This window comes from Chroicocephalus ridibundus, chromosome 7 (genome assembly GCF_963924245.1).
Source record: "Chroicocephalus ridibundus chromosome 7, bChrRid1.1, whole genome shotgun sequence".
NCBI classification, from domain to species: Eukaryota; Metazoa; Chordata; class Aves; order Charadriiformes; family Laridae; genus Chroicocephalus; species Chroicocephalus ridibundus.
The window spans coordinates 51,633,894-51,648,105 of record NC_086290.1 but is presented as its reverse complement, the minus strand read 5'-3'; the positions used below and the strand labels follow the sequence as shown (position 1 = coordinate 51,648,105).

General features: G+C 50.0%; 1 protein-coding gene across 1 annotated transcript in view; it reads left to right on the top strand.

Moving 5' to 3' along the window:
- AATF (apoptosis antagonizing transcription factor) overlaps positions 1 to 13,896 on the top strand; it is a 56,099-nt gene extending 42,203 nt beyond the window's left edge. Inside the window, exon 12 of the mRNA XM_063341994.1 lies at positions 12,735 to 13,896. Coding sequence (XP_063198064.1) covers positions 12,735 to 12,798 — 64 coding nt within the window. The 3' untranslated portion in view covers positions 12,799 to 13,896. The remainder of the gene's footprint in view (positions 1 to 12,734) is intronic.
- Positions 13,897 to 14,212: the final 316 nt, after the last annotated feature.

The window sequence follows — 14,212 nt, the reverse complement described above, 5'->3', positions numbered from 1 at the left end:
TTGCATCCAGAGGTAAAACATATTCAAAATACGGGCGTGGGCCAGTGTCTGCAATTAGACCTCTAGAGGTGTTTTGGTTCATCTCTCCCAAAATGAAGGTACCTGCTGCTACCAGTCATTTCTTTCAAAATCATAGCCACTCTCTAGGGGTCACTTCACGTCCCTGTTTAGAAAGCCCCTGCGCTTGCCATGGGCCATAATACCTCTGTAGCAGCGCACAGACGTACTGGACAAGGCAAGAAGAATTCAGCATCTGCTTTAAACTGCAGGTGAATTAAAAAGAAAAGACCAGGCCTGTACGCATGAGAGGGAAGCAGTAATGATAACAGCTCTCCTTTGTGACAGAAGAAGGTAATTTTATTGTTTGCAAGTGTGAATTACTAGATGGAAAATGCAAGTATACACTTCACAGTGATGTAATCGTGCTCTGAGCCATTTTTTTTTCCTGGTCGGGCACTTAAAAGGCATGACCCCAAAATAAATACACATCTGAACAATGAGGTGCTCTGCATTGTAGTGTGAGAAATTTTAAGGCGTCAGTGAGCTGTGTATAAAAAAGGGTTGTAGAAACAGAGCTGGCAGAACGTTCCCTTCAAGTTCTACCAGTGGCTACAGTGGCAGGTAGGTCCCTGGAAAAGGCCAGTAAGGAAATGTGTATGTGCAGATATGGACAGGCAGAAGCCTGGGGGTATGGCGTAGAATCCAGGGGGCGCGAGCGGCAGTGTAGTTCTGGTTCTCCTTGGCTGTGCCAAGGCCTTGCTCCCTGTGATGAACTGCACAAGCACTTCGTAACTGGGGCAAAAGCAGAGGGGTATTGTGACTGTTTCCTTGCTTTACTTGCTCTAAATGCTTTTGAAGGCGTGAGTCTGCATAGCACTGTAATAGCTTGCTGTTTTCTGTATATTTAAATAGCTAATGCAGCCTCGGAATACATTTGGGGTCTGATTCTCTTGTACATTTAAGCCATTTTACACTACTCTGGCTGTGCAGAGAGACCTTAAAATAGGTCTAGCACTCACCTGAAGGTCCCTGTGTGGTGGTGTCATGGCTGTGGGATGCCCAGGACTTCTGGGGATCTGGCACATCAAGTTTATCACTTGCTGCTTCCACTGGCTGGGGAAACAAAGAGCAAATGCATATGAGGAGAAACAGCCCAAGCGCTGCGTGGAGAAGGGGATGAACAGTCACTCCAGAATTGTTTTACAGCCTGAATTTGAGAAAAGAAACGTACAAGTGTAATAACTGCCGTTGTCAACATCACTGCCACTTTCTTTCTTATTCTTGCTGCTGGTTGGAATAATAGCATTCGTGCAGGCAATTAATCTTCCACTTGCCAGTTTTTCATGCACCCTACGCATGGGCATGGCTGTTTAACCTTGTGCTCACATATATTATGTTGTAATGTGTGGGACACTGGTGGCCTCAAGCCCTCCTCTATTTTAACCCCTCTTTGGTAGTATTTTAAAACATGCACTGGAAAGTGATTTTTATGGTTATCTTGGGGTATATGTTTATGGACTTAAATACATTTATAGGACTCTTGGGCCAAGGTTTTTCTAACAGGTCCAAGGTCATTGCTATGTAAATGGACCTGCCCTAAGACGAGGAACCTGAAGGCAAAAGTTTGAATGTAACTGCACTGTGGTGGTTGTCCAGAGGAGAGCGTAGCTGTCTCAGGCAGGAATTACCTGGGATTAGAACAGGGTTGATCTCTCTCTGGTTGTCATTCAGGGTTGTCATTCACCTGCGTTTGAGGGTGGCATCATGTGGGTGCCACTTCTTGGACTTCTCTTGAAATATTCTTTTCGCATCTTCTTGACCCAGTGTACTTCACTGGTCCCATTGCTCCAGTATCTCGCGTAGTGTAATCTTTATTTTAATCGTCCTTCGGTACCACCATGTACAGCAGAGCTGGGGAGATGCCAGTTGTCTTTTCTGTTTTACATTTCGGGAAATTGGGCATGGAGAAATGAGATCCCGTATCTCCACAGTCATTTGGGTCCAGAAATCCATGAGTCGGGAGCCTCGGTGACTTGCCAGAGGTGACACAGCAGGTCTGGCCTAGAGCTGTAGTTGCACCCACATCTTCTGTGCAGTCACCTTCAGCTGGCCTAGCTCTGAACAGCCACATGTTTTTAGGAGCTCAGACATCTGTGCACTCGCAGAAGGCTCCTGTGCCAGGTCAGTGTATTTCTTTAAGGGCAAACTGAGGCTAGAAGTGCCCACTGAAGGCCGGCGGGGCCGGGGACGAATGAGCATATTTTCAGTATGTGCAGAGATACCGTATCTGCAGGAGTGGATCCTATAAACAGCCCAGTTGTGGCAAGGTCAAGTAAAGTCTGTGTTCCTGGGAAGAGCTGCGTGGGGATTTTGGTTTTGTTATATCTCTCTGTCAGCTTTGATATATAGATCTTCAGATCTCTGCACTGTGCATGTGTGTGTGGAACAGAGACTAAACACAGACACTTTAGAAAAAGGTATAATATCAAATTACTGCTAAGTTTGATGAACATCATTATTTCACCTCTGGAGGACGGTAACTTGCAGGAGAGACGTTCTTTAAGGACACAGATGTTTGGTCCAAACACCTTTATCTCCCAAGACGACTCAGGATATTCTGACAGGTAAAACAAGATTGTGCAAATATGCAACAGTGATCTAATCAGCTGGAACAACAGCAATATTTTAACTGGCGCTACCTTTTAACAGCATCATTAAGGGCTCTCATTACTCTTTTATTAGAGGCTCACTCTATTTCTTATCAGATTACAGAATGAACATAACTCATGGCACTGATTTGATCTCTTGTTAAAGAGGATTACAGCTTTGCATTAACTTGGATTGACACGGTTTATAATTTGCTGTTGATACACATGCTGGCGGTGTCACATGTTTGACCCCCTCCCCACAGCACGGCTGAGGAAAAGGACACCCATACATCATCATTAAAGATGGCACCCAGTGCAGAAATGGGAGGCAAAAGGAGGCTTTTCCGCAGTAAAGTCAGGCAGGACAAAAGAGACGTGTTCTCAAGTGCAAGCTGAAATTCAAAACGGGGATTTATAACCGGGTGAAAGTGGAGGAGAATGTATTGGCTTTTAGATAGGTTGCTTTTTACCTCAGCAAATGGTTCTTCATTACGGAGGAGGACTTTGCATCTGCTACGAGCCAAATTAGAGGGAAGAAGATGGCCATAATGGGGCTGTGTCAAACCATGCAGTTCCACCCACAATGTGAGGCACAGAATCTTTTCCATGAGCTGGGGAAATTTCCCTGGCTGTTCTCAGACCTCGCAATGTTGTGATTGTCACCAGTTAGTGAGCTGGTCCCCGCCTTCGGGCCGTATGGATCATACATCACCCGCAGATGCTGTTTAGCCAGGTGACCTGGTTGCCTGTGGTGGAAGTTACCTCACTGTCATGTCCCTGGTTTGTAGGAACCCCAGGCAGCTGGGGGTTCAAGCCTGGGCAGCGTACCTGTGTTGTGGCTCCCTTCTTCCAGCTCCCGTGTGCCGCTCATGCGTTGTAGGGCTGCTGATGGTGCGTTTTCTCTCTCTATTTTTTTTTTTTTAGCATATGGCCAAGTTCCAGCACACCGTGCTGTAGTATAGATGTCTGTATCTACATATATGCATATATATACGGTCTCTCCATGCCTGGTGGTATGTTTTGTGTTTGACTTTGGAAGTGCAGATTTGGAAGGCAGCAGAACTGAGCTCAGGGCAGGAGTCACTTCCTGAAATCCCACAGCCAAGTGCAAGAAATTATGCCCATGACCCCACAGTCCCGTTGGCCTCAGGTCATGGTTGGTAGGGCATCCAGCCCACTCTTGTTCTTGCAGGAGCAGACCAGTGCCTGCTAGGAAGCTGAATTAAGACACAGATTATCCATCTGCCAGCGAGGTTTGGATTAGAGCATCTCCCTTGGATTCTGCCAGGATGTTGTGTATTTTCCCAATCAGCGTTCTCACTCCTGGACTTATTGCAGTTGCTTTGTCACAGTGTGTCTTGCTGCAGGCAGAGGGGGTACGTAGTAGGAAATCCTGGTATTAAAAGATTAATTTACTTATATGACAAGAGTTTAATATTAAAAAAAAAAAAAAAAAAAAAAGTTGGTGAGATACCAGCCTTTAACTTAGCTCACTTTGTACTTTGGGTATTAAAACACCATGAGACTAGATTAATGGAGGAATTTGGGCTCTGCGATTGTCAATCCGGTACGTTCATCACGACACAAGTCCCTGAAAGGCGGCAAAGCCCTTCTTTCTGGAACATCTGAACCAGCGGCTTCAGTGCTGCGCGGCAGAAACCTCGGGTGAGAAGAACTATTCTAAGTTTGTATAGAGGCAGCCTGCAAGAAAGGTTGTCCTGCTTTGCATTGGCTTTGTTTTGGGAAACAAAGAGAGCAGCGCTAACGTGGGGGGCAGTTTCTGAGTGTGCAGTGCTCTGACATTTTAGAGAAGGTGGGTGTTTCTGGCATGAGGCCGCGGGTGGGAGCACAACCTGCCCACCTGGGCTCTGTGCCTTCTGGAAGAGCCCCTGGTCTGGCAGGGACCCTCTCGGGTCCCTCGGGGGAGATGTGGGGACTCTCCTGGGGAGGTGATGTGTACCCTGGTGCTCAGCGGCAGGGAGACCTGAGCTGTACTGGGAACCAGGAAAAAAGCACGTGTTGTCCCGTGAAACTAAACCTGCTTGGCTTGACTTGGGCCCGCGGCACCGCGGCTTCGGTATCATTCTGCCCTTTGTGTATCGTTTTGTTTGGTGGATTTTATCCCCCTAACCTTTGACTTGGCCTTAGAAGTCAGCTCATGTAGATGCAGTTAAGCATCCCATATCGCTGTTAACCATAGCTGTTAGAAGGGTTGGTATTTGAACAAGGAGGTTTTGTATATTTTGAAGCTGGCAGTAGTGAAGCGGTGTACGTGACCCCGGTTAGTGCCAATGGGCTGAAATCATCGTGTCCCAACATTTGATGTTTGACATCCCTAGTAAGAAGACAGACGCCTCTGTTATGGAAATTTCCTTTTTAAAGGGAAAAAAAATAACCTGTTAAGAGCTGCAAGATGATTTGTCGTCCTTCCTTTGTGAGACAATTTGTCTTCTCCTGCATCAAATCTGTTATAAAACAGGCAAGCTGTGAAAGAGGGAAATCATCCTAGGAATATGGGATGTTAAGGTACACAAAGAATGGTCCCCTCCGTGCGCCCGTGAGCACGTCTGCGCAGGGCACTTCACGTGCAGCATTACAGTGGCTGCTCTGCTCAAATACCCATCGAAAAACAGAGACCGAGGAGGCAACATTTTATGAATTTCATGGGGAAATTAAAGCTGCTGGAAAGCACGCCAGCGGAGCAAGCTGGAGGTTTCTGAACCTCCCTGTGTTTTGCTACTTCTCCAGCCTCTTGTCCGTGGCTCTTATGCTTTGTGCTGTAAAAGCTCATATAAAAATGGACCAAAATCAAGATGAGGGAGGTGTCATCTCATTAATGCTTCCTGAGCTCAAGGCTGGTGAGTAGGCAGATGGCTGTGTGCTGGTGTAAGGGGGAAATGTTCAGAATTGGTGACAGAGGTGGCAGGTCTGAACCCCGAGTCCGGTTAGTTCGGAGGACAGTACCTTGAGCAGCAGCTCTTCTGTCTCCCTGCTGCCCTCCCACTCGCCACCCCACCCTCAGCTCCAGCCTCACAAAATGTGCAGAGTCCCTTTGTTTAGGGCAAGAACCAGCTTTCTGAAATATTTATAAATCTTGTGCCTGGTCTCATGAGACAAACCAGAGGTCATATGTCACCTTTCATAATTTAAAGCCGTGGGGCTAAAAGCATTTGCACAGACTTGAAGGACCCAATCCTGACCTGCCTGAGCGAGAGGGAATTGCAGCAGACCTTTCTGAATCTCCTTCAAGCGCCGGGCACGGTGATGAGAGCCGTCTGGCTCTGTAATTTATAGCCAGAGTTACGCGCTCCGGTTTTGGGCCGTGGCGGGGAAGCGAGTGAGAGAGTGCCATCTCGTGGGGCTGCCTTCCCGGCCACGCTGCCCGTACCGCACCGCACCACACAGCACCGCACCGCATCAAACTGTACCATACCGCACCGTACTGCATCACACTGCACCGTACCGCATCACACCGTACCGTACCGCATCACACCGTACCATACCGCATCATACTGCACTGCATCGCACTGTACCGCATCACACCACACCGCACCATACTGCATCATACCACACTGCATCGCACCGCATCACACCACACCGCGTTCTGCTGCACCGCACCACACCACGCTGTACCATATCACACCGCACCATAACGTACGGCATCGCACTGCACCGCACCACACCACACTGCGTCACACCGCATTGTACTGCACCGCACTGCACTGTACCACATCGTACCGTGCCATAACGTACGACATCGCACTGCACTGCATCGCACTGTATTATACCACGCCGCATCGTACCACACCGCACCGCATTGTATTGCACCGCATCACACCGCGCTGCACCACACTGTTCCACACCACACCATAACGTACGACATCGCACTGCAGCGCACTGAACGCCGGACACCCAGCAGCACTCTGCTCGGCGTTTCAGGCCCCTCACTTTAAAAACCGTGGTTGTTTTAATTCCGCTTTGATGATTGCCGTTGCTCGTTTTGCTCCACGTCATCGACATAGCCTGGGTTTGTCGCTGTGGAAATACCAGCGTGGGGAGCGCATGTCGGAAGGTGTGCGACTGGAGAGCCAAATCACACGCCCATATGCATTACATTTAGGGTAATGCCTTTGACTAGAAATTGAGAAATAAAGGGCTTCACCGTGCTTTCTTTTCCTGGGTACCTGCTCTACTTGCTGGGCACCTAGTAATCTGAATTTCGTGCTGGTGGACAAAAGATTCCTTAGGATACAGACAGAAAAGTTTTCCAAGCAAATGATCAGCCATCTGTTCTGCAGCCAGCTTCTGTTTTCATCAGGAGGGGTGTGTTTTTCATCCTCCCTTTCTTCATGGGTGTTCATGCTCTGTCTTTCGCCAGTTTTTGTGAATTAAAAATTCATTGCTCCCAGTGGAGGCTGTCAGTAGGAATGGGGTAGTACTGCTTGGGGCATATTCTAAATTATCTTTTATCTTTTTTTTTTTCCCCCCTGGAAGAAGAGAAGAAGTAAAAGAGGTACATGGGAAAAGGCAGCGAAATTTGTTGGAGGCTATTTTTATAAAAACAGCACAGCAGTGACTCACGCAGTATTGCTATATTAATAGTACTCTGAAAAAAACCCAACCAAACAAACACCAAAACCCACCAGAAACTGAATTTTCACCCTTAATATTGTTCTTCTACTAGTTTACAGAACTATATAAAAAAAAAACCGAGTAACATGATTATAATTAAACAAATGAAACAGTACAGCGTTAGCTGTTCTCCCCTCCCGGGGGCAGGTATGTGTTTTGCCCCTTTGTGTATTTGGTGGAATAGTGCCACTGCAGGTGGGCAGAGGAGATTCCTGGGGAACTCTTTAACAGTTTTTATGATGTATATTTTGATGATTCGTATATTTATCAAATGTGCTCTTGCTATTAATATTCACCCAGGGCACTCCTGCCCTCCGTGTGGGTGTTCCCTTGCTCTCTGTTGCAAGGATTTTGCCCATAAAATGTGTTTAGTAGCAGTCCCTGGGATTTGGAGGGCGGTGAAGTCCAACGGTCGGTTAGCACACGGACCTCACTGTGTGAAGTAGCTGTGCCTTTTATAGTTTTTTTTTATTTTAAATACTGCTGTTGACATGCAATCACTGGTTTGTACGATGGGGAGCCGGTCAGCATGTCCACGCTGCCACGGAGCGGGGGCTTCAAGCGGGGCTGGGGGCCTTGGCACCTCTCCCGTGCGCCTCCGGGTCCTTTGTCTGCGGCACGCTCGTGGCAGCGCCGCGGCGGGGGCTCCCCACAGCCGGCAGCGGTGCCGCCACCGTGCCAAGGCTGCACAAGTGTTGAGCTGCGCACGGGGAGACACTCGAGCTGCCGGCGTGGGGTTTGCGCAGGGAATGCCCTCCCCGGGACACCCCTTCCCTGCTCTGCCCACAGCACCCGCGTAGCCACCACCGAGCTGCAAATTGCACCGAAACCAGGATTCTTCTAACCGCGCTGGGGCACGGAGGGCGGAATAAAACACCTCCCTCACGTATACCTTTTGTCTCAGGCTGCTGGCGCGTTGAAGGAAAGGGTTGGGCAAACTTTGTGGGTGCCTGTGGAGCGGCCGGTGGAGCTGGGCAGGGGTGAGTGCCTGGGCACAGCGCTCCCGGTGCCGTCCGCTGCCTTCGGAGCCAGCTCAGAAGAAATGCATAAATAATTAAGCCGAGGTACTTACACACACATGTTTTATGGCAAATGGCTGTGTGGTTCATGATCATTTTTTCCAGAAACAGGTTTTATGATAATATAGTAAAAATATTAAATTAGAAAATGCCTCACTAAGGGTGATAAAACCTTACTACAGTGGAAATAGGTAATTATCCCCTCTACAGCCTAAATGACAGTTTAAAAGAAATAAAAATGTTAGTGCTCATTACTTGCTTTTGTAGGTTGCAATAAAGGGTAAGTTAAATTTTAATTCAAGGAAGACCCCTGTATCGACCTGCTTCTTCCACACTCTCCACCTGAGGTGTAAGTACTGTTAATTACTCGCCCAGGTTATTCCTCAGCGCCGTGCTCAGACCGGTACCTCTTTGTGCTAAAGTCACCTTTCCTTCGGCTGGAGGTAGTGGACTCGCAGCGGGGTGGGTTGTTTCAACTCAGTGGCTCAAGTCTGATGTTTAATATATGTGGGTGGAGGAGAGAAATTTTATATTTTTTAACCAAAATCCAAGTTCATTATGCGTAGCCTTAAGGGGGCTGAAAGTATTAAAATCCACACTTACCCTGGTGAATTGAAACAGAGACAAGGTTAAACCTGGAGGATTGATGAGTTTTACTCTCTGCATGGTTAAATCCTGCTGAGGGGAGATGCTGTAGAAGAAAGGTAGCCTAGATGATAAGAAGAGGGGAAAAAAAAAAAAAAGCTTGGGTTATTATCTTTTTTAGCAGGGCAAAAATATATGTTCTGTTTCAGGGGTGGTGGGGTTACCTGATTTCCCTCCTTCTGGCACTCTCTGCCAGGGCGTCTGCCCGTGCTGCGTTATTATCCAAACAGCTCCACCTGAATTTTTCCTTCAGCAGAGGTTGCCGGCGTCGTGCCCGGCAGGATGAGGGCCATGGGGGCCTGCCTGCGGCTGTGGGAGCAACCCCTCTTCGCAGCCGTGAAACCTGGGCTGCGGGTGCCGGAGTCTGTCACTGCTGGCAACGTTTCTCTGCCAGCGAAGAGGGATTCTTGCTTGAAGTCTCCCCGGGCCCTCCTTGCTTGAAAAATGACTGTTTATTTAAAATCCGTAGTGTTGGAGCAGATTCAGCATTGATCCCTGAACTCTCGTACCCATCAGAAGACTATCAAAAAACAAAAATGAAGACAAAAACCTGAGGGGACTGGTTCACCGGTGGGAAAGGCCAAGGCAGGCTGCAAAGAAACATTACTTTTGGCTTTTGCCTACTCACTGGGAAAACGCAGAAACCCTTGCTGTCTTTGGCTAGTTTCTGTGGGGTTCCTCAGAATGTTCACGTGGCGTTTGAGCTTCCTTCTGTTAGCGGGGACTGTAAAAATATGAATGAATGCGTGAGAGGAGAAGGGCATACAGAGAGGAACGGCAGAGGGGAGCCCCTCTGTGCGGTGGAGGTGATGGTTGGGAGCAAGCCCCCTTTGAATTTTGCAGATGCCTTTGATGTGCGTTTGGCAAGCAGCACGCGCAGCCGGAAGGTTTGAAGCCTGTTGCCTGTGAGTGAGGCTTGTGGACGAAATAAAAGCCGTTTCTGGTGCTGGCTGGCACCAGGGTGTGGAAGAGGAGCAGGAGAAGACCTGCCTGCAGGTCGCTGCGAGTGTCTGCAATGTCCAGGTGAACAGGGGCTGCCCCTGGCAGGCTCCAAAACGGGACTCCTTCAGCCCAGTCTTCTGTGTTGCCCAGAGCGGAATGTGGTTTTATAGCCAGGACAACATCCCCGCGCGGGGCAGTTAACGTCGGCGGAGAGCAGCGGAGCCGTCGGCAGTGGATCCTCCCAGGTAACAGCCGCATCTGCGGAGCCAGGACTACGATCTCAAACGGTGTTTGGATCGACCCTGCAAAATCTGTGGGAGAGCCTGCGGAGCGCTGGAGACGTGCGGAGCCGACGTTGTTCCTTAGCGAAGCACAGAGGGATGGGAGCGAGTCCGTGCGCGAGAGCTGGGAGTTATTTAATAGCTGAGGATGGAACTGGTCTGGTTGGCGCCTGTGCCCAGCACGTGCTTTAAAACAAACCAGCCGCAGGAGTAGAGGCTTCGAGCCCTGAGCCGGGGCACGAGCAGCATCCCTAGGGTGGGACGGAAAATGGAAACACTCCGGAGAAGAGGAGCCGCACGACCCTGCTGGCTGCAGGGGGGGTTCTGCTTCGCAGACACCTTTCCTCTGCGGGACCAGGCAGGAGGCCGTCGCTGTCGCCTCGTGCGGCTCCCGGTGCTGCACCTGCGGGCTGGAAACCAGCAAAGTGGGTGCCTTTGGTATTGTCGTCTACCTTCCTTAGAGCGTTTTCCTCAGTGCAGTTAAGCCACCATATTTAAAACGAAGCATATACCGGGGAGAAAGAATGAAATCGGTGATGTTTCATTGAAAGTACCCAAAGCCGCTCAGGCTCCTGACGGGAGCAAACCCCCCGCATTTGTCAGCTTTGCCCACCTGAGTGTGAAAAGATCTTCCATCAAAACACCGGTTTCAGCATTTCCCGACACGCGGACCCTGCTGCGGACAGGACCCGCTGCCGGGAATGTCTCCGAGATGGCAGCACAAGTGGAAACATTTGTGGCCTGTAATGGCGGGGTCTGAGCCCCGCCGCCGCGGTTGTCGGGGACTGAATAGCGTCGCTCAGCGTTTTCCTTCCGATCACTTGATGGAGCCTTAAAGTTGCAATGTCCTCGTTGGCAGCAGTGCCGCTTGCCATCCCATTTCCCAACCCTCCCAGTTAAAACAGCAAAAGCGAGTTAACGTTTATCAGTTTATCAGCCAGGAAAGACGGAAAATGGTGTAGGTTTGGGTAAGGTGTTCCTCTCCTTTTTTTCCTTTCAAGTTTGAAAGTTTTTAGCTTATCAAGCATCAGTTCTGTTTTCTAGAAGTGTTTCGATTTTGCGTTTGTGTTAAATTTGCCGAAACCGGCGTGCACGCTCCTGATCGAACACAGAAATTCCAGCTGGGCTTTCCCAGGCTCGGCTGAGCTTGGCACACAAACCACGGCGTCGGCCATTCTGTTCGGTAAGGAGACCACAGACTCATTTTCTGAGGGTAGAGCAGCTGAGTGGTTAATTACCTTCTAAATTAAAATTAATTTAAGAGAAGTGGCCCTGTGAATTAGAACGGTTTCTTGTCTCAGTCGTCCGTGCGCGTCTGTCCAGCCTCCTGCGTGGCTGGAACGGGTACGTCGTTCCTCGTCCTCCCGGGGTTAATGGCTGCTGTTTTTCTGCCATCGCTGTTCAACACCTGGGAGTTCCTTCCTTCCCGCGGCTGACAGGTGACTTTCTCCGGTGGAAGTGTCTGCAAGGAGCAGTTACTTCTCAAACCAGTTGCCATCTTTTATCGATCTGTGAAGGGACAGAGCAGCCCGAGCGAGAGTGGTCCCTGTCGTGGTCTTAATTGAGGCGGCCGCCAAAATCACCGTGTCGCTGTCAGGTCGGAGGCTCGTCCTTCGAAGCCGTGTTTTACTCATTCTGGAGCGGTGCGGAAGCCTCTTCTCTCTGCCTGTCCTGACACTTTTCCCGGCCTCTGCAGCAGCTGCTTTCCCAGGCGCTGGCCCTGACGAGCCCTTTGGGATGGGATGGGATGGGATGGGATGGGATGGGATGGGATGGGATGGGATGGGACGGGACGGGATGGGATGGGACGGGACGGGATAGTTGGGGCTCTAATCCTGCTCTGAAGGAAAAAACACCATCCTCCCTGTAACCAGCGCTGCTCCGCGTGCGCCGTCGTCTCCGGCCCTTGCTTTAGAAAACGCCTCTGTAGCAAATAAGCCTCTCCCAACGCTTTTTCCTTGATTTATAAAAATGCTCTCTCCTTTCCCCCGTCACTCTTCTCAGGTTACTTTGGTTTTAAAATTAAAGATAAATAACACCAGTCCACTTTTTCTTTTTTTTTTTTTTTTAAAGGGAAACTCGCTCCTGTTCCCAGCATTGCTGCACGTGTGCTGTTAATTGGAATCTTGTTGCTGGGTCATTTTCGTTGTTTTTCAAGTACCGTCAAGTCCAAGAAAATGTATGAAAACTAAATTATAGCCCCACGTAGACCGGCTGATTGAGTCCTCCTTATGGCGCTGCCGTCTCATACATCCTATGAAAATATTCGATCTTGTTTTCTTACTTGAAGAGCCTGTCTGTAAAGGGCAAACTTAGAGAAACCCTCATTCTCTGGAGATGTGGTATCCAGCCACGCTGAAATATTTACGTATTTCTGTACCACAGGCGATTGGTCTTACGCAAGTTCTCCCCTTTGCCTGTATTTATTAATAAAGATTGTTGAATGCGTTTTTAATTATACCAGGCCTTTTCATTTGAAGGAGTGGACGGCTGTGCTGGCAGCCTCTTGCTTCCATTTTGACCTTGAAAAGTAACTTTTCCTCCCTCCTCCTTCCTCTTTTCCCCAGGACGGAGCTTTATCGTTCGCTGTTTGGAAAAATCACGGGTCCCGAAGAACCGGAGCGGAATTAGCGTCGTGCCTCGGCGCCGGGATTGACCGCGGCAGCAAACGCGGCTCCACACTGTGCGGCCCGGCCGGGAGCGAGGGGTCCGTCCCGCTGCCTGCGACGTCTCCTGCCAGCCCCGCTCTGCCCTGGTCACCCAGCGCTGCCGGGAGCACCCAGAGCTTGTGCCTAAAACCTCCCTGAAGGAACATCAGATCCGGTTACGGCTCCATCCCACGGGCTCAGAAAGAGGAGTGGGAGGGAGACATTTCGCTTGGCTAAAGGCCCTCCCCTCTAGCTTTAAAATGAACTCTGCTTCCTCCCAAAGACAATCCATTTTTAACTATTCTCTTTAAATTCCTGACCTTGATTTTGCAGTCCCTGGGGGGGGAAGGGACACGCCGCTCAGACCAGCAGGGACCACCAGCCCCCCCTGCAATCAGGTCACCCACGTTTGTATTCAGTCCTGAGAGATTTTTATTTGGGGGATTTGGGGTGGGGGGGTGTTTGAGCATGCTGTTCTGGTCGTTGGCTGCGTATCTGGAATGTGTGACTTTATTTTTCACCGAGTCAAGAGGATTTAAATGTCATTTACATAATTAACAGGGCCTTAAAGCAGAGAAAAGGTGCTCTCCCTTGGCAGCAGCCGGAGCTCCCGGTTCACGCTCCCGTCCCTGAACGAGCACACGGGGACATTTGCTGCCCGGCCGTGAGCTCCAGGCGGGGGAACGGCTGGGGCTGGCTCTGCCCTTAGAACGTTTGGTGAATTTTTGAGTCCAGCATTGATCCTGTACGCTCAGTTATTTCTGCTGGTCATGACTCTGAGCCGGCCTGTCTTCACCGTCGCCCTGACACTGATGGAAGATGCCGGCGCGACTGTAAAGAACTGGCCGGAGGAGATGACTCACTTGAGGCGTTTTGTGAGGTTTTTATATCCAAAGGTCAGGAGCCGGAAATTAAATCCCCGTAAGGGGAATTCGTTAGCCTGCTGCGATCAATCTGAAATGGAGGTTATCTTGCGTAAATAATATGTGCATATATATGTGTGTGAGGTGGCCGGTGCTTGGGACCACGTGAACCGCACTGTCTTTGTTTTGTGTTCTGCGCAATCTAATTAAAATGCTTTATAAACTGATTGGCCGAGTGTGATCAGCGCAGGAAGGGCACTGGCAGCCACGGCCCCGCTCACTCCCACCAGCACCGTGTTGTTCAACCCGCGTCTCGGCGTCGCTTTGCACTGAGTCAGAATGGCCCGAGCGCCAGCGGGGCGAGCTGCCACCTGACGAAGCGTTCAGGGAGTTTTAACGCCGGAGGGGCCGGAGCAGCACGGGACGGGGCTCATCCCCGGCAGCCCATGGGCTACCAGGGCCTCCAGACCCCGCAGACTCGGCACAGCCATTTCACCGGGCTCAGGGCGCTGGGGAGACAGGGAACCTGGGGGA